Source organism: Leptosomus discolor, chromosome 7 (assembly GCF_034619465.1).
Source record: "Leptosomus discolor isolate bLepDis1 chromosome 7, bLepDis1.hap2, whole genome shotgun sequence".
NCBI lineage: Eukaryota > Metazoa > Chordata > Aves > Leptosomiformes > Leptosomidae > Leptosomus > Leptosomus discolor.
This window is the reverse complement of record NC_141397.1, coordinates 21994724-22019001: the sequence shown is the minus strand read 5'-3', so window position 1 is coordinate 22019001 and position 24278 is coordinate 21994724. Positions and strand designations below refer to the sequence as shown.

The 24278-nt window shown below is 43.8% G+C and overlaps 1 protein-coding gene across 1 annotated transcript; it reads right to left on the bottom strand.

Moving 5' to 3' along the window:
* Nucleotides 1–3178: 3178 nt before the first annotated feature.
* BFSP2 (beaded filament structural protein 2) lies at nt 3179–22668 on the bottom strand. Its single transcript, XM_086468535.1, has 7 exons — nt 22213–22668; nt 13864–13946; nt 11782–11938; nt 9225–9386; nt 4758–4889; nt 4050–4290; nt 3179–3264 (listed from the first exon to the last, which is right to left on the bottom strand). The coding sequence occupies exons 1-7, from the start codon at nt 22666–22668 to the stop codon at nt 3179–3181; spliced, it is 1317 nt and encodes a 438-aa protein (XP_086324661.1).
* Nucleotides 22669–24278: the final 1610 nt, after the last annotated feature.

The following is a 24278-nucleotide window of genomic DNA, read 5'->3' as shown; positions in this document are numbered from 1 at the left end:
CAGAAGAAACTGTGCCTGGCTGAGGAGGAGGATGGAGCACACATGTGGCTTGACGGTACAGCTGATCCGACCTAGTGACTAGCTGTTGCCAAGGCAGGTGGCTGTGCTTTACAGCCCTGACTAGTCTCTCTCCCCCTCCCATCCCTGTGCTGCTACTGGTACGTGTCTGACCCTGCAGTGGCCTGATTCAGGGAGCTGAGTGGCAGGAAAGTTTCCCTGCGTTTTGCAGGGCTAATCTGCTGATTTTTGCTTCCTGAACTGCCTCCTGAGACATCAGGCAAGTGTTGGTGCTAACACAAGACAGGGTGATGGGAGTGCTTAGCAAGTGAGGGGGAGTAGAAATGTCCTTTTATGCAGCAGCTGGCAGTTAGATTGTATTATCTGTACTCTCTGGCTGCATCCTGAGCCTTCACGACACCAACTGTTACAAAGCCTTACATGGAAATATAGGTGTGGTATGTACGGCAGTAAGAGATAATAGAATCTGTTTTCTGGTTTTGGTTTTCTTCGGAAAACCAGTTGGAAACGTTCACTTGTATTTAATGTAGTAACTGCTAGACTAGAGGATAAATATAAAAGTAAATCAGTTTATGAACCTTCGCACTGACAACCAGTTGTGAAAGCCTTTAGCCTCTCATGTTCTCGGTTTCCCGTCTCGCCGGGGTGGTGAGCCCTGTTAATGCTTAGATAGCGTTCAGGCTGGCCAGGCGTGCTGGAGGGGTGTGGAGCTAGCTAGGTAGCTAGCAGTGATCTGTGGAAAAGTAGAGAGAGATTTCTTCACAAGACTGTTAGCACTTAATATGAAAGTGCTTTTTTTTAGAAGGGCCAGAAGTGCCACATTTGACTTCTGAGGAACTATTCACAAATCTTTTCAGCGGCTTTTGGTGCTTGATAGGGATAGAGAGAAAAGCTGCTGGAAATGCATTATTCATGCTTAGATCCTTCTGTCTTTTCCGGCCGCTTTGCCATACTGTACCTTGATGATTTTGCAAGAAACTATTTCCATGCCAACGAATAAACATCTCAGTAGGAATCTAAGTTAATTTTTATGAAATATGCTGGATCACTTGAACCTACAATCCAAGTTTTGTTGGAACAAGAACTTGAAATGGCATATAAGAAACTTCAAAAAAATCCTTCCTTTCACATCACAGTATGATTGTAGACTCATAATTTCACCAGGTTTATCTCTGTCAGTGACACTTATAAGGAACAGTGTCACAGTTGGATAGCCAGCAGTGTCTTTTCGTACTTGAAGCATCACTAGAAAATAGCAAAGAGATCTGATGCCAGATTGTATATTTTTATGCTGTGGGATTCATTTGATTATTTATAGAAGCTGCTGTCTATAATTACAGCACACACCAGATGGAAAGAAAACCTGAAAACCTATCGGGGCTGCTATGAAGAAATACAGAAATCATTCATAAACTCCCTTTTCTTTCTCAAATCATAGAGAAACTGCTCTCTCTCGTGTGTCAAGAATGAGGGGGAGGTTATGTTTCACTACTGTCAAAAAGTGGCCATTCCCAGACAGCATCTGGTTAACAACAACCCGGGGGTCTGTGCTGTTCTCACCTCTTGTACCACCCTTTGTGTGTATTTTCTCTCATCATCACTATTCTTGATGAAGTCTCAGCTTGGTAAGTTCTGCACTGACAAGTAAGAAGGTATTATTGCCGCTCTGAGGAGCCAACATGTGAGGGGAAAAAAGAGAATCTGCCATCATCTGCCTTTCTTTTTTGGTTGTTGCTTGGTAATCTCTTAATCCAGTATTTTTTTTATCAAAATCTTGCAGGTGGTACATGCCAAATGGCCTTTCTGCAGAGATTAAATGAGGAATTGTCAAGTGACTGTATCAGGAAGGATTTTCCATGTGTGGGGGAACGTGCAAGGAAAGGCGTGGCATGTGTGTGCTGATTCCTTTTATTCACTGGTGGATCGAACATAGTGGATTTGGAGTGTATTTGATTTTATCAGTCATTAAAAACTAAGTAGCTTTGTTAGCAAGGGTTTCAATTAAAGATCAAAGTATCTTCAACCGCCTCTCTTACATGCTGTATGCCGTTACGTTCTCTAATATATGCCATTTCTCAGTAGTCTTTGAGTCCGCTGGATGAGCCACATTGTCACCCCGTGTGACTGTTGAGATCCAACACAAATGTGCATGGTTAGCGCTGCTCCTGTGCAGGGACTTGTGAAGGAAAGCCAGCCGTCTACCTATGGTTTTGTGTGACAGGGACCAAGGTGCATTGTTTCTCTGACAATACAGGATCCATCTTGGCACTTTATATGACCATACTGCAAATGCAATACAATGAGGATATCAATATTTAAAACATGAAGTCAGAAGTGAAAGTTGGCAGATCTTTTTCATCATGATACCATCAAAATAAGAGAAACTGCCTAGGGTCACCCACACGTTGATGATATGTGGGTGTCTGTTCAAAAGAAGTTTGGCCAACCTGCCTTAAGGGGTGTTGATATCAAGAAAGAGCCAAGCGTATAAAAAACAAATATCAAAATATATCAATATACCAAGACGCATCACATTTGCACAAGCTGGCACCCTGGCTGGGACTCTCAGTACACAGTAAGAGAACATGACCTGGACTGCAGACAGAACTGCCGTTGCTCTCCCGCACCTTCAGCTTTTCCGGAAGTTTAATCTAGAATTAAAACATGTTCACTGACTGCTGCGGGGCTGCTCGCATTAGTGCTTATGCTGGCTTACGTATTGCAGAATTAATCGCATCGAGTTAACAGCACACTTCAGCTGTTTCAGCGTGATTTGAATTGGGGTTCACACTAGTGAGCTGATGGTCTGGTGACACAACAGAGTGCTTGCCCTTTCCACGTGGATGCTGTGTGCGCAGTGGAGGTGTAGTTCAGTCTTGATATATTTGTGCTATAAAAAGAAAGAGTTAACTCACTGGGAAATGGAGGGCCTATCTTCTTAATCCAACCCCCTTCAGCTATCACGAAAAATACTGGAAGGAAATAAAAGTCAAACGAAAAACCTGATATTCTTTATTTTTATTATAATTTTAACAACATGAGTAAATTGAAATCTGTAAGCAAAGCAATTACATGAGAAGGGTCTAGTAAAGTTGTTCAAGCTACAACCTACTTTGATTGTTGAATCAAACTGAATAAAGCAGGCTGCTTTGATGGGTTTTTAGCTTCCACGAACGTAATTGGCAGTGACAACTTCTTTTGCTTTAATGGCAATAGTCTTCTGTGGGCTGGGAGTTTCATAATCAGCTGAAAGTAAACAACAAATAAATAAAATCGGTCAGTACTACAAATGCAAAAATTGCTGAACCAAGTACTATTATCCTCGGTTCAGCTGGTGAAATCTCATTAACTGCAGCGGGATCTGATTATAACAAAATTTCTCCCTGACCTGAGCAGAAGAGCAAGTCAAAATCTGTGGGGCAGATTCTCAGAGGTTCCGTGACTAGTGCTGATTAAGGATCTTTAAAAAGCCTCACCAAGCAGCCCCAACCGCTGTAAAGGCGTTTACAGGTTATTCCCAGAGAACAAACGTTAAGAGTCTGAAAGATGTTTCTTCACAAAAGGCACAGTCAGTGGGCCAGATTCTGTCCTCGGACTTTGGGGGGGAACGTGTGTGCTTGGAAAAGGGGCTTCCCCAGGGTCACAGCTTTAATATTTGGACTGTATAGTGGGAGGAGGAGGGAAGGCATAATGTACTCAAGAGACAACAGCACAGCTGCTTTGCAGCTGCTAATGTAGCCCCAGGTGCTGTAGTAGCTTTTGAATCTCACATCTCAAATCTTCAGGGAAGTGAGGCTGATAGACCTATTGGTGCATTCCTAATCCCTGTCCCTTCATGACAGTGTTGGAAACCGCTCATCTGCAATACATCAGGAATCTCTGTGTGGTTGGATTTGGGGCATTCTTCCCCTTCGTCAGCTTCTCCAAACCTCACCACCTACTACCCAGCTGTGAGAACCACCCTAGTCCTGCTTCCAGCGACCTCACAACCCCTTCCTAGGGAGCCTATGTTCTCCTTCCTTGTGGCACACTTGCTTCTAAGGATGAGTACCTGCTTTGTTCTCCATCCAGAAGGCAGTGATATGCAGCGATGTCTTTCTCCAGCTGTTGTTTGCTGGTCAGCAGATTTTCACGGTCCCGCTGCTGCTGCTCTGTTTCTACTTTGATTTCTCCCATCTCTGCCTCCAGCTTGGAAATGACAGAGCCTAGGTTCTGCAGTTCGATGTCATGCCAGTGTTTGGCATCATATAAAGAGTTCTCCAGACCCCTTTTCTGTCAGGGCAGGACAACAGACATTAAACCAGTCATTTTTCATATGCTTCATAGTGGTTTTTATTCAGGTTTGGCCAGTATCTCTATTGAATATGCTTAAGTGGAGATGTAATATTTTGAGAATTCCTTTCTTTAGATACTTTGAAAAATGTGTATTATCTTTAGAAAAGTTAAACTACTTTGGTTACAAGGTGCAGATATTCTTCACATTGTCAAGTACTAACTACCCAGTGATGTCACTGAAATTATTTGAGTATGAAGACACTGAAGATCGAAATTTGGGGCCCAGTTGTCAATTATGTTACACTGAGTGCACCACATCAATCAAGAAGAGCCCAGAAATGTCTGGCATCTCTGGAAACAGTATCCGCTGGAAAACGGGATTTACTCTTAAGTCTGCATCCTAAGATGAGAATGTTTTCCTCAGGAGGCATGTGGAATTTGCACAGAATATAGCCATTACTTACCAAGGTTCTCAAAGATTCGGTTTCTGCTTGCAAGCTCTGTATTTTGCAGGCAGTTTCATGGAACTCAGTTCTGAGGCACTCCACCAGCTCTTCCTCTTGGGTTCGCACAGCAGCCGTCGTTTCAGCCTGTTGCTGGTGAAAGATTGTGACTGTCGTCACAGCCTACTCAAATTATGTTTTGGTTTCCTTATATACCAAACTGACAGTTAATATTTTCACAGTTTGTGGCAATTCTGACTTTTAAGTTTGATTCTTGTATATTAAATCCCTCATTTGAACAATTCTGGATACTTCTTAGTGTCAAAATTATCATATTTTCTATCCATTTACTGTAAAATGGCTTATACGTATAAGTGTATATATTTTATCTATGTCAACAAAAGCTGTTCAGCATTCATACTAGAATGTTTAAAATTACCTATAAAAAGAAAATGTTGCTGTGATTCTTCATTTTGTAGCTATACTATAATTTTTTTAAGTTAAGTGTTTAAGTTAGTCTATTGGATTTCAGAAGTATTCACATGATTTTTCGCATAGGATTCTATGAGTCAGAGAGCAAGTCGTATCACAGAAGTCGCAAAAATAACTCCTGTTAATTGAATTAAGACATTCTTATGCAATTTCATTGTTGCTTGTGGGGTTTTTGTATGTGTTATATAATGTATAACACCTTGAAAATAGGTGAAGGAAAAGGTACCTTAGTAAAAATAAGGTTTCTATACATTTTAATGAGGGCCGAGATCAAGTTTTTCAATGCAGAGCTCTGGGCTCTCTAGCAAATACAATTCTTCAGTCAAAACCTACGTTTCTTCTGGTTGATGCTGAAGTTAAGCTATGCAAAATACTTCAATTCCACTCTGAAAATACATCTTGATCCTGTCCTACTTTTCTGATCATGCATTCTTTTATTTTAAAAGTAAGATCATATTTAAAGAAAATCTGTGACTGAACACCAGAAATCATTTTTATAGTGGTTTTTTTTTTCGGTACCGTCATGTGAACTCCGCACCTTGGTCTTTCGGAATGAAATAATCTCAGGTGCAAAAGGTCATTTAAGTACCGGTTAAGTCTTAAACAGAGTTTAGGATTTATGTACCTGCGTTGCAGAGGGCTGAATTTCAATCCAAACACCAAAACTGTCCTTTCCAGCCAATTGCACAGAGCCTGTATTTTCCAGAAATTACTGGGGCTTGTGCTTCAGAGAGACGTATTCCCACCTCACTAGTCCTGGTGAACCCAGTCTAGTGATCATGAACCTGTCACTCTAGAGTAATTTGTGTCTCCTAAGTTGTGTTGAGACTGTAGTCTGCACGTTATTATGGTACAGGGACTATAAATGCCTCTTTTTAAAGAGAGAACATAGGGCAGGGAGAGTGCCTTTGCTTCTACATTTATAGCCTACACCCATAACCTGAAGCCTGGCATCTCTCATTCACATTTACCCTACTGGGGGCCCAAATGCTACATATAAATCCAACTTGTCCGCGCCACACGTGATGTTGAAACTCCTCCAGGAGTTACCTGAAGCTGTCACGGCTACCTGCTGTTAGTGATGTGAATGATAGAACAAGCAGATGGAGTAGATGGAGGTGGCCACATCAGGCCCTAAATACTGAGGATGCCACAGCAAGTAAGCACACACTGAGCTCTAAAACTCTTGGTACAGACAAGGTTTCTCCATCCTTCTTACAGGATTACCAGCTGAGTTGCCCCAAGAGTCCATGTAGAGGGTGCTGCTGGACCCACTTGGCCTCAGCTTTGGCATTCCTTCTGTAGGGAAGGGCAGATGTAGTCTTTGTGCCCTCTTCACTAGGCAGTTCATGTTTTCTGGGGGCTCTGCTCTTCCTATTCCTGAGATGCTCCACAAGGGAAAGGCTATACTGAATTGTGGTGCCCACAAACAACTGGATTAATGGAAGGAGAGGATGAAGTCATCCTCCTAAATCTTTATCATTTTGGTGCTTGAGTTTCCTAGGAATATGTGGATTTCAAGTATGTCTGTGCAGTTCTGAGCCAGGCATTGTGTAAGAGCACAGAATCTCTCATTAGTCTCTTTTCCATGGAATCAAGATAATTAAATGATGATCAGTGACAGAACACCAATGTCCAGGGTCTGATCAGCATGATATCTGCAGAAGCAAAGTGGCTTTGATAAAGCTCTTAAGCATTCTGGGAACATGGCAGCAAAGTAGCAGAGAAGGGAGAAACAATTGACGTAATTCAGAAGAGTTTTCAAAACCTTTTATGAGATCTAGCGCAGGGACGACAGAGGAACCTGTGTAAATTATGTGCTCAGGGCAGAGCATTGCCATGGATCAACAGCTGGTCAAGAGACAGGACATGAAGAGGAGCATTAAGGTCTAGTTCCATTATGACAGAAGCTTAACAGCTTGATGCCTTAAGGTTTACAGCCATAAACTAGAAGGATTTATGGATGACAGAAAACAATACAGATTAGCAATAAGCAGGAGTGGGTGTGTGTAATCAAACTACATGAGTGAACAGCACCACATCATAAAGCAAAGCATTTTTCAGGGGAAAATATTAAACGGTTTACACGCCTTACAAGGGTTTAAATCACTTGTGTCAATTCAGGGAAAGGCTTTGAGCAAGGAAAACCTCACAGAGAGAGACTGAAGAAACTAGTAGTGAAGAGCAAAGGAGAGGAGGGAACAGCTCTCCCTCCTCTGTTGCTGCAAAAGGGTAAGGGCAATTTTTTCAGTGTGAATAACCAAATGGTGCAACTTAGCCATGTAAGATGACATAAGTCCACAAGCTTAGCTGAAAAAAACTGAACTCTTGTTACCTGTATAAATAGTAATGATCTGAATAGATCTGTATGAGATACAAAGCTGTATGTGATACAAAGCCACATCATCTGGGTTTAATGAGTATTTGGGGACAAAAACCCCTAGAATGCCATACCAGAACCTGCTCAAAACCAGAACTGATCTTTCCAGAAATCTGTGATATTCTGATTCTTCCTCTCATTAAAAAACAAAACAAAATAGGAAGTTAAACTAGTGAAAGCTTAGACTAAGATGGCCAAGTAAGGATGGGTTAAGTGTCAAAGACACAATAGTGGGATCCAATGATCAGTGTAGGTCTCTGAGCAGCTGAGAGACCAGGTATTGAAGGTATGAAAGAAATAGGAAGAAAGAAGTTGTGAGGGTGTGTTTGCACAAGAGGAGAAGGCAGTGGAACAAGCAGGACAGGAAAGTGAGGACACGGTAGAATTTCGTGCTGTCAGAGTAATGCTTATTTTGCTTAAACCTAGCAGTAGGCCAGAGGCAGTTTTTCTGGGAAAAGCTTAGAAGGCTACTGAGGATGCTCTGGCTCTTCAGGGCTGCATTTGCTTTGCATGGAGGCACTCTCTGGGCTCATGTAGTTTTTTATGGTGTCACCAACTTCCTTTGGGCTGTACAAGCAGAAAATCATGCCCCCACAGCCTAACCTTATGAAAACTTTGCTTACTAACAGTCTGGCACATTCACAAACTTGATGGGACTTCTGGACTAAACTCTCTGGTTGGCTTCTTGTACATTCCCTAGCACCTTTGGTATCACTGTTGTCACAGGATTTTTCTTTATTTTGAAAAAAACCCTACCTACTCAGAGTTTGCTTATTCTTGCTGTTTGCCTTTACTATGCCCTACTCTTCTTATGGCATCTCTGCACCATGGATCAGGAGGGCTATGGTTTTGCTAAATATTTCTATAGCACAGCTGTAGGTATGATTTGCTGTGCCATGCTCTGCTGTAATAGCCAACTCAGAATGAGATGGCTGCTAACATATAGGATCGTCCACTGAACTTAATGCTTCAGCTCTGCAACTTCTTCAGCCAGCCACTTTGGGAAATGAATGATCCTTCATGACAGAGAAAAAGGTGCGTTAAAAGGCTGTTTCAGACTCAGCGTCAGGAGAGAAGAGGACTTTTAAATGGAATGGCTATTATCATCACTTTTCATTTCTAAGTTAATATCGAGGTTTCCCACTGCTGCCAAAGGTAACAATTTCAGGGAGAAACCCACAAGGAGTCTGTAGCCCTATAATTAGTTTGAGCAATGTGTTCTGCCCTTTTGATTTACAGACCCCTGTAAATTGTTCAGTGGAGGAAGGGCCCTAGTAAGAAGGATAACTGTGGCTTATCCTACACAAAAGGTATCAACTGATTAAGTTTGTTTTTCTTAGCCAGCATTTCAGAGCCCTTAGAAGGCTCCCACAGATACCTGTGATATCAGCAGGGCCATTTTCACCACTGCTTAACTCAGTGCATCCCAAGAAACCCACCGATATTTATAAGTGTATTTTCCCATGGTCTTCAGGGGAAAAATCCTTTAGGTTTTTACCATCTTTTTTGTTTCAAGAAAAAAACCCAAACACCCAGCCCTCAAAGTTACTGCAGAGTATTAGATTTTGTATTTGCTTCAAATCCTGTGATGTTGGAGTGGGTTACAGAGTGCTTACCTTGGTACGCAGCAGGGCACCTGTCTCAGCGCGATTCTTTTCAATGTCTCTCTCCCAGTGGATTCTGATTTTTTCCAGTATGTCATCCAGGCCACTTCCCAGGGGAACATCAAGTTCTTCCAGCTGAGATCCAGCAAGTTGCTTGTATAATACCTTCACATCCTTGAACAAAAATAACAGACATTAAAGAAGATGAACTGGCCAATTGAATGGTAGCTTCTGAGCGGCTCGAGGAAGAGCTCTTTTGGTACCACAAACAGAGACAGTAATTAAATTTGGTCCCAAAAGGTTTCTCTACATTAATGATTTAGTGCACTGGAGGGCTGCTTTTTCAGATGTGGATCTGCCTTGTTTCTGCATAGGCAGTCTTGCTGCAGATCTGGGGTAATGGAAGAGGTTTCCCCCTTGGTGGAAGGAGACAAGCGCTGCACCAAGGCACTGCCTGGAGCAGCCCTCTCACAAGTTTCTCCATCAGTCAGAGCTTGACACACGCATGCTGCACACCTGGGACCCAAATCCACCACAACTATATTGCCAGTAAAGCTGGAATGTAGACTTTGGGTCAAGGAACTAACAGCTTACAGCAAATCAAACCCTGCTGGTCCCTCTCTGCTGCACCACACAAGAACGTAGACATGCCTCTACTGGGAGATACAGCAAGTTGTGCAAAACATCAGGAGCTCTACAGCCTCGCAGCTTGTGTGAGCCACGTGTGCTTTTATGTGTGTGTATGTTAGATGAAGAGCACTCTCCTTCTCTGTGACAGCATTCTGTTCCTTCTTTACACTTAAGTGCTCCAAAAACATTTAAGCAGTAGAGAATTAGCGTGTCTAGAATTGCACACTTAACAGGTAGCACATCAGTTGTACGTTGTGTTCAGGAACACAAGAATAAATGAGATTTCTACATGTAGCTGAACTGTCTGGCACCACAATCCTTTTACATCAATCTGTTTATATGTGCTATTGGCACATAAGCAAAAAAAAAAAGAGTGTAAAAGCATCTGGGAATTGTATTTGTAAGCTATGGCCCCTGACAGTGACAATACTGGAAAAAATGGATGGGAATTACGTGAATTATGAACCTGCAACAATGAAAGCCTCAAAGTGTGCCCAGCCCAAGTTCTCAAAAGCTTCTAAAGCAGTTGGCATGGATTTCCTAGTGGGGGCACTGGAGGAAAGAAAGGTTTGAATTAGTTGAGGCAGGTCCTTGGGACTTTATTTTGCCAGAGCTCAACTGGAGTAATTGCAATAGTTGCTTCCAGCCTTTATTCTGTGTCTTCTCTTGAGCAGCTTCCCCTGGTGCCGCTGCCATGGGAAGACCAGATCTGTGCTGAGGTGGTTCTGTGAATGCACAGGTACTCCCAACGGGTAAAGAAAGGAGCATCCTTCTACCCTGCAAGGGTTCCTCACTGGTTAAATGTAGAGCAAGAGGAGCTGTTGGAAAGGTGTTGGTCTCATTATGCCGTAAGTATGGGCAGAGAACAGCATCAGTGCCAGCTTTTCTGGTTTCGCAGCAATCACTGCAGTACACGGAGGTTTAAAGGGGATCTTGTGTATTTCTGTCAATTTTCTGTTTTCGCTCTTATCTAAAACAGCTTCCATCTTTCTCATGCTGTGCAGTGGTGCTGAAGCCACTGATTATTTTCTGCAAAATGCCAGCCTTGGGATTAGACTCATGAAAGTGGGGAGGGAATGAAGCAACCTCATCTTGGCAACCCTAGTCTGCATGTGCCTGCCACTGTTGCTGAAATCTTATGATTGGAGAAATAACCTGCAAGAAATGTAAGGTAGTGTAGTGCCTTGCTTCCATGAGCCATCTCAATTCAAGCTCTCTTTTACTTTTGAGGCATCAGCACAATTGCTTGCTGTCCCTTATGTGGGATTAGTAGTAGCTCCGTATTCGAGCCCCCACCAGTAAAGATGCTGATTTGGGTCCGACCCTGAAACCCCTGCTGAAGGGAGTAAGCCACCTCATGCAAATAGTGCTGGTGAATGTAATGAATAAGTGGGAAAGTATTGCAAAACTGGGTAATAATGGGCTTCCTTTCTTGCTGCCTCACCCTGTGACTTGCTTCAGTGGTGCATTGCTCAGGAGAGACTCGGTTTCAGGAAGCAAGCAGATTGCTAAGCCAAGCAGGAGTTTTTCAGAAGAACCTGGCTAATGCTCAGCGTTAGCGCAGCAGGGCCAGAGCCTGTTCCCTGCACACGCATTTTCTCTTCACATCTTTGGCTGAGAATCAGACCTCACTGTTAAGATGTCCACATACCCGACTGTTCAACCCCATGACCATCATGTGTTGTCTAGCAAGAAATAAAGTGGTGGTATCTCTTCCATGTCATATTTGTCAGACAAGAAAGAGTTCGTTTGATCATGCCTCAGAGGTTAGTACTTTAAGTTAACAGAGAAAAGGGAAATAGGAGCAGGTCTCAGGAGAATCCCCCCACCCAGACATGGCAGGCAGAGCTTTTTAGTGCTTACTTTGCACTAGGAGTATGATACCAACCAGGTGAAACAGGCACACATTGGCTTTGCAGTGTCTCGAGTCTGGACTTACTTCTTCATGATTCTTTGACAGCAAAGTTAGTTCTTCTTTCATGCTCTCTATCTGACTCTCCAGATCCATTTTAGTTAAATTAGCATCATCAATCACTTTATATAGGGAATTAATTTCATCTTCTACTGCCTTTCTGAATGGCTGCTCATTTTCATACCTGCAGTGAAAAAAACCAACAGACCCAAACCTTAATACAGCACAGCTCAGCAAGAAAAACCTGCTTTTTTTTTTTTTTAAAAAATGACGCCATTTGTGCTAATTAGCTTATGTGTCCTAGCCAGAGGCACACAAACACAGAAGACATACTTTGCTCTCACCTTGTCTCACTATACTTGAATTTAACTGCCTAAAGTACCCTGTCATTAACTCAGAGTGTAATGAAACAGGCCGGGATAGCAGTCTGTGCTATGTGGTTATCAGCCCGATAGGATTCCTGAATAAGCACGGAGAGGCACACAGTCTCTTCCTAGATCTGTATTTATATACAGTAAGCCTATGAGTGGCTTTTTCTCTGTTTGCTTGGCTATGAAGTGAGAATAACTGCCTGTTTGTCTATATAAAAACTTTTCAGACCTATAGTTAAAGAAAACACTTGCACAGCAAGCATTGCTTTTACTAGCAGACATGCTGATGAAAATCTGCTGTATGTTCCAGGGTCCCAGCCCATCCTGAAGAGCAAACCCCAGTTATATCAAAATAAAGAGGAAATTTGAGTGGTTTGTTTATCAACTAGAATTGCTGTTAAAGCAAATGGCTTGTTTCTAAACCGTGGCTGCAATAGTAGGGAAAATTGTGGCAGGCAGTTGCTATTCTACAGTGCTGCTTGCTGCGTTGTCCTCATTTGTACCTTTTCCTTTTAGGCTTTCCACTGAAAATGTGGCTGGGTTGCGTGGTGAATCTCCTTGGGTGGGAGGCTTTTGTGTCAAACCCATCCAGCCTGGGGACCTGGTGGCCAGGGAGGTTAGACAGGGGGGTGGGCAGGTTAGACAGGAGCCAGCTTCGTAAACAAGCCCTGCACTCTGCCCCTTGTCAGTCACCTTCGTTGCTGGGAGTTCAACAGCTTGGGAAAGTAGCAGCTACTCCCAGTGAGAATTAGAAGGTTTTACTATGCAGTGGGTTGGTTTGACATTGTTTTTGTTATGTAGACTGCTTGTCCAAGTCAGCTGACATTTAAAAAAAAAAAATTAAAACTACTTAAAATACAAGTGTAGCTTGCTGAATGTTAAGCCATAAAATGAGTATCTTGGAGTTGTACCTTTCTGAAATAAAATGCAATCCCAAGAGCATAATTAACACACTTTTTGATATGATTAAATAAAATAATACCAGAGAGACAGAAGTTTAAGGGATGATAAAAATCATAGGAAATAAATATCAATTAGTTTGCAATACTGTTTTTGCATCTTGCAAAAGGCTATTTGTAAATAAACAAGTCCATTATGAGTAAAAGCTAGAAGGATCACATCTCTGGAGTAAAATTTAAAGAGCTTCATGCACTCATGTACGTGAATATTTGGCTTTGCAAACAGAAAGATGTTCAAAAAGTTGTTTGCCAGTATTTAAGATCTTCTTTTACTATTCATTTTTTTCAGTAAATACAGGGAAAATCAGTGCAGCTCGTTTCTGTTTTCTTATCTAACGTTTCCATGCTAACGTTTATAGAGGTGCAGATTTTGCTTTTCAGCTGCTGCAGCAGAATGATTGTTACTTCCAAAACCACTTGTGTGGTACTGAAAATTAGAACTAAAAATCACATGGAAGTTTGCCTTTATAAAATGTCAACCCAATTTTGAAAGAAATACTGACCTCTCAGTAGGAGATCAATGTTTGGATATCAAAGAATAGCGTAAGTAATTGTTCTAGTGCACATTTTTGTTACTATAAATCTTCAAAATCTTCCAAAATAATGTTAGCATCATAATTATTTTGCTGTTACAGAACCCGTACCAAGTCAGGTGGTTGAATATTCAACTTAAAAAACAAGCCCATTCTACTCACTAAGCATTACTCCCCTGTACACTAAGCATTTGCCAAGGCAAAGTGTCAAAGGAAGTGGCCAGCTAGGTGCCACCACATGGCTACCTGTCTTTAAAGTCTTCAGCACAGGCTTGAATGTTCTCGGTGTGTAGCATAAGACGAGCGTTTTCAAGGACTGCTTCGCCCACCTAGAAGAAAGAGACAACAGAGCTCAAGCAATGAAGAGCTTCAGCACATTAGCTATGTGCACTGCATGTGTTATCTTAAGCAGATGTATAGCTTTGATTCTGAAAATAATCCTTTAGCCTAGGGCTGTCCAAGTGACTCATTCCAGATAATTTAATCAGTTAATTTTGTACATACGAATTCACAGGTTCTCTGCAAATAGGCTGTAATTTGTCATCAAACTGCTCATTGCTCCTAAGCGTTCCTCTTCTTGTGGAAACACATTTATTCTGATAGTCATCTGATAGTCATCTGGTCGTAAGGGGCAAAATTCATATGTTCATTGTTTGAGTCCCACTTATATTTTCTAGATACAGTTTAAGTAGCACTTATGCAGTTCCTATTCTACTTCCCATATCAGCAGTCCTCTTCAGGGTCATCCTCTTTGGTGAGCCAAGGAATATGTGTTGCTCATGCCACCTGCAAGCCATCCTCAGCTCCCAGAGCATCGTTTTTCTTCTCTGATGGGATCCTGTAAGCTCTTGTGATAGAGATGAGACCTGAGAAGCAGGCAGCCTTCAAAGATTATTACACCAAATGCAAAATGCTTTGGCAAGATTGTGCAAATAAGACTGTGGTTATCATTGCTATGGCTCTGGGGGGGTGTCTTTACTGCTCAAGAGGCACTTGAGAGGTGAGCAAACCTGAAAGACTTGTGATTCAAGAGGGTTATATAAAATGATAAAAAGTTAAAAAAAGACCCACTGCCTGCCCTGGAGTCGCACATGCACTGAGCTATGGAGGTGACTGAAGACATGCTGAGTTCAGTACTGGGATTAGAGCGATCATCTCTGCAAATAACTCCCTGGGGGCTCCAGCCATCCTGTGGTCCATTGCTCTGGAGGAACTAAACTGAACATCTCTTTGGTCTTTTTCAGGAGATACCTATGGAGATTCACAGTTGAAACTAAACCACCACATGAATAAGTGCAGCTTTTTAAGCAGGCCAGGAGACTTCTCGAAGCAGAAATCTTTCTTTAGGTAATTAAGTCTGCAGCTAAGTGAGATTGCAAATCCCCAGAAGCATTCTGCTCCCCTGAGCTGAAACAGGCCGTGCAATGTGGAGACACCAAGGCTTTGTCAAGACAAGTTCTCTCAAGTACCACAAGTGGGATCATTGCCTTAGTGTGGTTCTACCAGCTCTTTGGCCTCCTGCTTGATGACTGGGTGGGGGTGGACATTCAAGGCTGAAGCATTTCTATGTGGTAATTAACATTCATCCTCACGAAAATTGGCTTACTGCTTCAAATGTCTTACAGATGCTTGGACAAACAAATAGGAAATATGTGAAGGCATCTGATAAGGCGAGATCTGGAGGAATAACCTGTTCCCCACATTGAGAAGTCTGTAATGGATCATGAAGTTAAAAGCACTCTGCATATTCTAAATCTGAGGAGGCATGAGAGTTAATAAAAAAGTGGTTTGCTTACTTCTCACCTACTGTTAGGAGCAAAAAAAGGGAAGGTGGCTGTGGCTGGAAGCCTGGGGCTGGAGCTCCATTCCTGCCAGCTCCAGCTCGGGACTTGGCTTCCAAAGGAAACAGAGCTCACACCATTGCACAGGTGGCCAGTTTTTCTTTAATAACTGTGGGAGTTCTTGGCCAATTCCAGTCGATATGGTAGAGGCATAGGCCATCTCAGAGATACGCAGTTCTAACATGTTTCATGAAAAGAGCACCTAGACAGAGGAGAGAGGTCCTGTGAATACTGCCGCTGGGCAAAAAAGCCCCAGTTTTGACATGAGAAAGTTAGAAAGCGCAGTGAGCATGCAGGAGTCAGAGATGGTATGAAAGCCACAGGTGTGGGCAAAGAGATGGTATCTCACGGCACACCAGCCAGCGCCACTGTGCAGCACACAAGTACAGAAGACTTTCCTCTTGCACACAGAACTGTCTCTTCTTCATTGCTCAAGCCCTTATTTCCTTCTCCCTGCTTTTTTGCAGCCCTGCTTGACCAGCACTGGCCTAATGCCCCAACCCCCAGGTCATCCCTTCTGCGGCATTTCAGAGTGGTCAGGCAGAGCCGGGACTTTCGGGATGTGCTGCTCTGCTGTCCTTGGGTCCCCTTGCACCAGGAGACCTGAATTTCTCCTGAAAGATGAAGAAAAAACATTTAGTTTTTGCATGGCAGCAGCATGGAGGTAGAGGCAGTTCTTTGACCCAAGCTCTCAAGTTTTGGTTGGTTCGTTTTTTTCTTGTTTTTTTCTTTTTCTTTTCTATTTTGCTACAGAAGTTAGTTTGTCTTCTTGCCAACTCATGCATGTGTGGATCTTCACAGAAGCTTTTCTTTTTTTTTTCCTGACTCAAATCAGGGAGCAGAAACGCTGCCCTGTGATTTGCTCTGCCCTGTCAAAACAAATCAATTTGCCTCCTGCAGCAAGCCCATGTGGTCACAGTATCTGACCTAAAGTCTGATGAAAATGAATGTCTTTGAGGGAATTGGGAACATCCCATGAGCAAAAATAACATTAAATCCTGCAAGCTGCACAGTGCCACTCAGAGGTATGTTAATTGCTAAGTTTAGAGGCTGAATGCAGTGTAAAATGGCTTTTGGGCTGCCACGAAAGCAGAAGCAGGGAATAGCTCATAATTTGCCGCTGCCTGGATTTCTGCCACTATATGGAGACAAACTGCTTTTTAAAAGTGCTTTTCAGTAGTAATCTTGTGGTTTTATTGAGACATTTGAGGTGACTTCTTACCTGCCCCACAGTGGACATCTTTGCTAGAACCTGGTACCATTTTCCTGAGCACTCAGTCAATACCCGAGTCCCCTCCTCACAGACTGGTGGCTAATGCCAAATGTTCAGTGAGAAAGTCCAGGGCTATCCAAAACTGCACACAAACCTGAACTGTGCTGGTAAGTAAAAATGGTATAAAAAGGCTAATGTTTGGAAGGCTTCAGGGATGAGTGCTGTAGTGGGAGCCAGCAGGCATTAGCCTTTCAGCTCTCCTGGAAATCAGCTGTGTACACTTTAAATCTGACAGTGAACCTGAAGGATAAATAATGACATGGTAGTTTCTATGTAGAAACCAGGTTTCCTGAAAAATTGTCTCTGGTTTGCATGAGCTGTGAAAGCCCTTTCCTAGGCTTCAGAAGAAGAGATGTAAGACTTCCATCTAGTGACTCTTTTGTTTGAATCCTAATAATCAACAGCTGGATGCAAACATGCAGCATTAGTGAGACAGATTCGTAGCCACTATGCTGACACACGTACTAAAACACATGATGCAGCAGTTTAGGAAACACTCTTCTTTGTGGCCATTGGAAATGAGAGGGCTTGCAATGCTGCAAGCACTTGGACGTTGTCTCCTCCGCTTGTAAATCAGAAGGCAATACAGTCCTGCCCCGCAGGGCTTCTGGGAGTCTTAATTCACTGATGCTCCTGTGGCATTTAAATGGCCGAGATGGGAAGTGATATCAAAATGCAAATATCATTGCTAATAATAGCTCCTTTAAGCCACGTATTGTCTTTCAACTCTCTCATATTTTGATCATGATTTTTTTTTCAGCTCTTGAATTAGCACTGAATATTGGTGGTATAAAACAACTAGAAAGCAGCAACAATTTGATTTCTCTGTGATTTTACGAACATGAGAACACAATTTTAATTTTTAGCAAAAAGAAATCTTATCAAAATCTGCATCAATGTACTGGCCCATTTACTGGGTTATGACTGGCAACAAGCAAAACCAGCTGCTTCAAGGCAGTTTGCAGACTCCGGCCTTGATAAAGGGTGATGTGGTATAGGCATTTACGGAGAGAACTTTATGCTGGTAACTGGCAACTTTTGATTTTTAACAGAGATCTGACCAAGTTTGGAATCACAAGATTTTCTACACCTTTTAAATTCTTAGCTATACTTTATTGATAGCTTTGTGTACTATTGCTATTCTTACAAATGCCTAATCCCTTTCTGAATGCTGCTGAATTTGTGGCCTCAGGTGTGGCCTGTGATAATGAATCTCATGGTTTAATTACTCATGTAATGGAAAATTATCTGGCTTTTGAGTTCACTTCAGTTAAAGCAAACAATGCCTCTGTGGAGAAAGATCAGAAGATGTCAGCCCAGTCTTTCCTTCTGCACACAGAAAGAAACGGTTGATATTGCCCCATTACCTCCAATCCAACAGACTGTAATTCTCAGCTGAAGCAGGCTAAAAGCATGCAACCAGTGCCTGCTGCTCAGATGCCAAGCACTAAACTCGTAACGCTTTTGGTCGTGCTTTCTGTGTTGAACCCCTTCTCAGAGCCTGAAGGAGGAGAACCCAAAGGCAGCAAGAGCAGCATTTGTTGCATTGCCTTGGGAAAGGTAATACCTGGAGAGAGGCTGGGAAGATTGATGGGTCCTTTGCTGATTCCTGCTGCATCCAGGAAAACATGACTTGTACATTGTATATTTTATTAGTAAACAGGACTGCATCAAAAAATGTCTGGTTCTCAAAGCAGCACATACTGCCTAAAGAAGCAATCTGTAAAAAAATGTTATGTTGGCTGAGCACAAGGGGAGAACCTCACCCCCACCCCTCACAGCTGTATGTGAAGGTAGTCCAAGGTTGCGCTGTTGGACGTGGCTGAGAGGACATAATTAAAACTAATTTATTGCCATCATCTGTATGGCAGTTGACCAAGCTCTGTGCTGTTTTGTGGGGGTTTGTTGTGCCCTTAGATCAGTGGCAGAATGCTGTTTCACCCATTTACAGACACTAATCACGCACCGTGTTGTGTTAGAGTGTGTTACAGATAACACTCAGCAGCTCTCTTGGCCCCGTAGCAAATAAATTACTGGAGGTGAGTCCAAATGCAGCAATTCCTCGGGCTGTCAGTCCTGTATATTCTCCAGGCTTAATATTAACACTGAGGAAACGCTGACAGTAAGGCCAGGTGCAAATAAAAGTATCTCTACAGAAAAACTCTGGTGACCTTTCAAACGCTCCCAACCATGCACAGGAGTGACAGCAGTGATAAAATTGGTCCAGGATGTTGATTCCTTCTTCTGCTTTTGTGTTTGCTGCTGTGATCTGAACCGCGCTACATGCCATCTCATAGACAAATCCGTGTCTCCCACGCAGCCGTAGCTGAACGGTCACAGAGGCTGAGCCACTCTCTCCTCTCAGTAAGCTTGCCAAGATTATTTCAAGCGTCCACTTTTTCCAGGTGCTGCCCCACTCCCCGGGAAGGAATTACCATTACAAACAACCTCCTCTTCTGCAGAAGAGACACATTTGATTAGAGGTAGACTTTTCCACAAGAAGACTGGGAAGAAGCCTGGAGAAAAGGAGTATGCTCTGGGTAAAATGAGATTAATTTGTATTTCTGTCGCATGATTTCCTCTCCGCAAGGATTTCTCATTTCCCTCGTTTCATGCAAAAATCCTCCCATTTTTGTGCCTGTCCCAATTAGCGTGTGTCCACCTGCTCTGCTAAAAACCAGCTGCCCAGGCAGATAATTAATGCTGTGAGCTGGATAGTGGCTTCCCATCATTCAGCTCCTGTCAGTGATCCCCTGCTGCAGTAACAGCTCTGACAATTGCAATGAAACACGAGTGGGTTTTTTTCCCCCTAGCATTGGGAGGAATGCTGGCACCCAGTTGTTATTGCTGGGAGGACAACTACCTGAAATTTGGGATGCTGGAGCACATCCCAGGAAGGGAAGGAGGGAAATGGGACCTCGGGTTCGCTGAGGTCCCTCCTAGCCCACTGTGGAGATGGGCCCATCACATTTCTGATTTCGGGAACGGGAGAGTCCTACGTGGCCATATCCTTGTCTTCTCACTGGCAGGGCAAGAGGAAGGGGCTCCTGTCTAGACACACAACCCCAATTGTGCATCTTTCTTTGCTGCTGCTTGTTCAAAAACTCTTCCTATCGTGGGCATTTGGGTTAAACCAGGTGGCTGCTCAAGTAGCTTTCTGCCCCAAAACTTTCACAGTTGCTTCATGTGAATGGCACCAAGGGGTTTTATGGCTTCTGGGCATCCCTGCCGGCTGAACACACAGGGCTGGCTGGGAATCAAAGTGAATCCTCAAATTTTGCAGGAGGCTGAATAAAGGATATGTCACATTAAGGCAGATGTGGACATCTACAGAAAATCTAAATATATTTACAAAAATTATATCTAGAAATGTATCTGTCAATTGTCTCTCATTTCTGTGACACCTCGCTCCTGAACACCTTTTACTTTTCCCCCTGAGACATGTTGTGGCAGGAGCGACCTGACTTCGTGTGATTGCAGCCGCTTCTGCAGCGAGTGATCTTGATGTTGTTTTAATAAATGTGACAGGTTTGGTGCTGATGCTGGCATACTTTTGCCAATGAGCTCCAGGATGAATGAGGTGATTGGTGTTTGGGCTGGATGAGGTCCTACTTTCACTTTTGGATAGATGCTTAATGTAAAAAAAAAGTGAAGTATTATTAGTCAGAATTGTGTAGAGCAGCTCAGGTTATATCTGAGAAAGTCAAAACCCACTAAGTGATGCCTCTTTTATTGATTTAGTTGAAGTGATTTGGAAAACTTTAGGAATTCTCTGATGTGTTTTAATGGTTAAATAGATATGGATGATGTTAATCTTTTTCTCTTATTTTCTATGATACTTGCAAATGCTATTACTTCATAAGAAGAGCCCAATATTCAAGCAAGATTTCGTTCTGAGCTGGTCTTATTTACTCAAAAGAAAGGGAGGTAGAGGCAAGGTGGCAGGATGACAATATAAAGAAAGGTTAAAAGGAAAGCAATTTGGATAAAAAATTATTACATGAGTAGGTTCATCCGCACTTCAATGTTAGGGTTTCATATAAAGAAAAATCAAACAGTCCTTTCTAAAGTACCTACAGTCCTACTTTCTTGACCTTAACCGTAAGCTCTGGTAGGTTTTAGAGGTAAGGTCAGAACTGCAAAGTGGGATGCTCATCTGGAAAACACGGGATGGCAGCTGCAAAGTGTTAACCCCCATCTCATGTCAAAGTGCCTGTCTACCTCAGTGAGTCAATAGGTTTGAGGGTATGGCTTTTCGTTAGCACCCCAGCTTCACAGCACCCATTGCCTTCCGCAGCGAGTCTCTTCAAGAAGCTTTATAGGATTAGCAGCAGCAATGTCATTTACCGATACAGAAAGAGAACAACTTTAAAAGTCGATGCTTAACTGGGTGTTTCTGCTGACGTGATCTTTGTACAGCAGCTTATGCCGCCACATTCAGGGTTCAGACGAGCTTTGTAGCATTCTGGGTGAAGACCTGCAGCGCACTCTAAAAATGCACTGTCTTTCCTACGCCACAGTAAAACTCTGGCCAGCCCAAGGTAAAACACACAGTTGTACCAGGTAACTTGAAGTTGTCTTTCGGGCTTTCTGAAGACCTGCCGACGCCATTTTCTGTGCCTGCCCAAGTGCTGGCAGGAAGAGATGCGCAAGATGCCAGGGTCCAGCTCCGTGGGCTCCAGTCCACTCCTGCTGGCTGGGAACCAAGAAGCCAGGACTTGCGAGGTGCATCGAGACCTCAGGGGACAGAACCCTGTGTTTGCTGCAAGCAGGACATCACCCTCAAAGTCTTGCTAGTCAGCAAAAGGAACTGTTTCTTGTCCATGAGGTCAATGCAAACACCATTTCGCATCCCCACAATAAACACTTTCCCAAAGAACCCGCAACCTGTGCCGTACAGAGAAGGTGGGAGTAAATAATGGTGGGGTGGCAACGAGGGGAAGGAAAGGAGTCATTCATTTGTAGCAATGTAATTATTATTTTTAAATAAACAGAGTTTTTGAAAATGTGATTAAGCAAACAAGGGAATAAAGTAAAAATCTGAATTGCTAATTAAAGAAAAAAACCAACATGCTTGTAATGATATCATGTTGAGGGATAAACTAATTCAGTCCTAACAGTTTTCTTTTAATAATTTTGATTCTCAGTGTTAATAACCACAGCTAAGAAAAAAAAAAATAAGGAAAAAACCCACCCATTTTAATCAGCCCAGACTATTGCGCCTTGGGGTGCATTTCAATCGCCCCCATGCGCAGGATGCCTGAGGCAATTCTCCTGCTTAATAGGCATTTTTCCACAGCACACTGGGAAATGATAATGCTAATTATCATGAAGATAAATTTAAAACCCTCGGTCTAGGGCACCGTGCCTTGAAATCAGACGGCGTTCATCATCAGCGTCAGCCCTCACTGCTCAGGATTGCTAATGACTCGTGAAGCTCCCCTCGTCCCCCCCCGCTGCCAACAGTGCACTGGTGCTCACCTGATGGTAAATCGCCTCCCAGTTCTCCCGCAGTGCTCCCCAGCTGCCCACACTGGCCGCTTTCTTGTCCAGGTAGACTCTGATGTGCTCCTCCAGCTCCTGGTTGACCTGCTCAAGAGCTCGCACCTTCTCAATGTACTCCACCAAGCAGCCATTCAGGCTCTCGTAGGAGAGACCTCTGCCCTTCTCCAGCCCCGGGGCCAGGGGCACGGCAGCAGCAGAGCTGCGCAGACCCTGGAGGAAGACGCTGCTGATGCCCAGGGCCCTGCGGGACACTCGGGTGCCCAAGCTGCTCACGCCGCCGGTGGGGACGGTGCCCACGTAGACGCCGGGGGGTCTTGACAGGCTCCCTCCACCCCCGACGCTCACCCGGCGGCCGGGCGGCCCCGAGCTCTCGGCCGCGGAGGAAGAGGGCTGCTGCCCCAAGAAGGACGACCGGCGCCTCGGCAAGGGCATGCTGCCACTCCAGCCCGCCGAGCGCCGCCGCTCAGCCCGGCCGCCTCGTCCCGCACTGGCGGGAGGGATGTGCCGAGCCCAGCAGGTTGGGGCTCGCGCGGGGTTTCGGCTTTGTGCGATGGCTTTCTGGAAGGGGGGCTTTGTGCTGCCCGGGAGCGCCCGTCACATTGTCCGGGCGGCCGCTGGGTCAGCAATCCCATTTCAGGGGAAATCTCCCTGCTGCTGCTGCTGCAAATGTGGCAGATGAAAAGCACAATGGTGTTTACAGGGACAGTGGGACAGGGATTCAGTACAACGTACGTGTTAAAATACCAGCGGTGTTTTCTACACTGACACCAGACTATTTCCTACCCTTATACCCACAGGTATCTAGACATATATTACAAACGCATCAGCTGCTCGCGCCCATGCTTGCTCCAGACAGTCTCTTGAAGCAAGACGTTACCTAACATTAGCAAAGCCCAAACTTTTGAGGAGCCAGCAGGGCCACAGCTGAGCCAAGCCAGCCTTTCACTGCTGCAGAGCCTCGAATGCTCCCTCGGCCCTGCTGCAGCTTCTGGATTTCTCTGTGCTTTGGCTTCACCACCCGATGAAGGCACGTTGCCCCAAACCCAGCAGATTTTAACTAGAGACAAGCACCCTCACACCTACCCCTGCTCAGCTGGTTTATCCTCATTATCAACAGCACTTGGTCTGTTCAACAAAGGCCCCTTTCACTTTGACTGCGTAACGTGGACAAAGTGAGGCAACCGTGAACCGAAAGAAAAGGGCAAAACAATCCTTAAGACTTATTGCAGGGGAGGGGGGAGTTTTCTTCTTTTTATGTCACTGCTCTTTAGCGACTAGTGATCAGGTGGGTAGTTTATACGTACATAAGCAGGAGTACATTGGGGTCCTCCACTATACAATGTCAGCTATAGCTTTTTCTACCTACACACAGAGATGCTTCACAGCCAGGGTGCCAGACTGGTTCCAGTGTGGGATTACCGTGTGTGCATCTTTGTAGGCATGCCTGTAATGTGCTGATGTTGGGCATTGCCCTAATGCCATGTAGGTTTGTACAGGGGCAGCACTGAGTCTTTGGCAAGATGGAATACAATCAGAAATCCCTGTCTTCCACGGGGGCCTAATCCTGGCTCACAGGGTTTGCAGCTGGAGTTTGTTTCATTTGTTTTTTAAGTTTGAGAACCGCGAGACTGCCTACAGTCAGGTCACCATTTCCTGGTTGTGTGAAGCCTGAGGTAGTGCAGCATCTCACACCTTTGCAAACATTTTTCGCTAGTTTCTAGGCATTCTGCATTTAGATTACAAAGCAAACTGTGCTGGCTAAATGAGAGGAATCCTCCAGTATTTCTTACACAACATTTTCAGTGTATTTGCTCTGTGTCAAATAAAAAAAAAAAAAAAATCTGCCTTGCAAAAGCAATACAGCATACAGAAAACAAATATAAAAAATACGGACTTTTTGCAAAGAAGTGAATTTAGTTCTCTGTCACCTCGTTCTCTCTTTCCACCTCCGTGTTGAAATAGAAGATGAAGGCCCTCACAGAATTGCTTCCGCTCTTGGCAAGACCCTCAGGAAGATTTTACTCTCTAATCAACCAGTGATT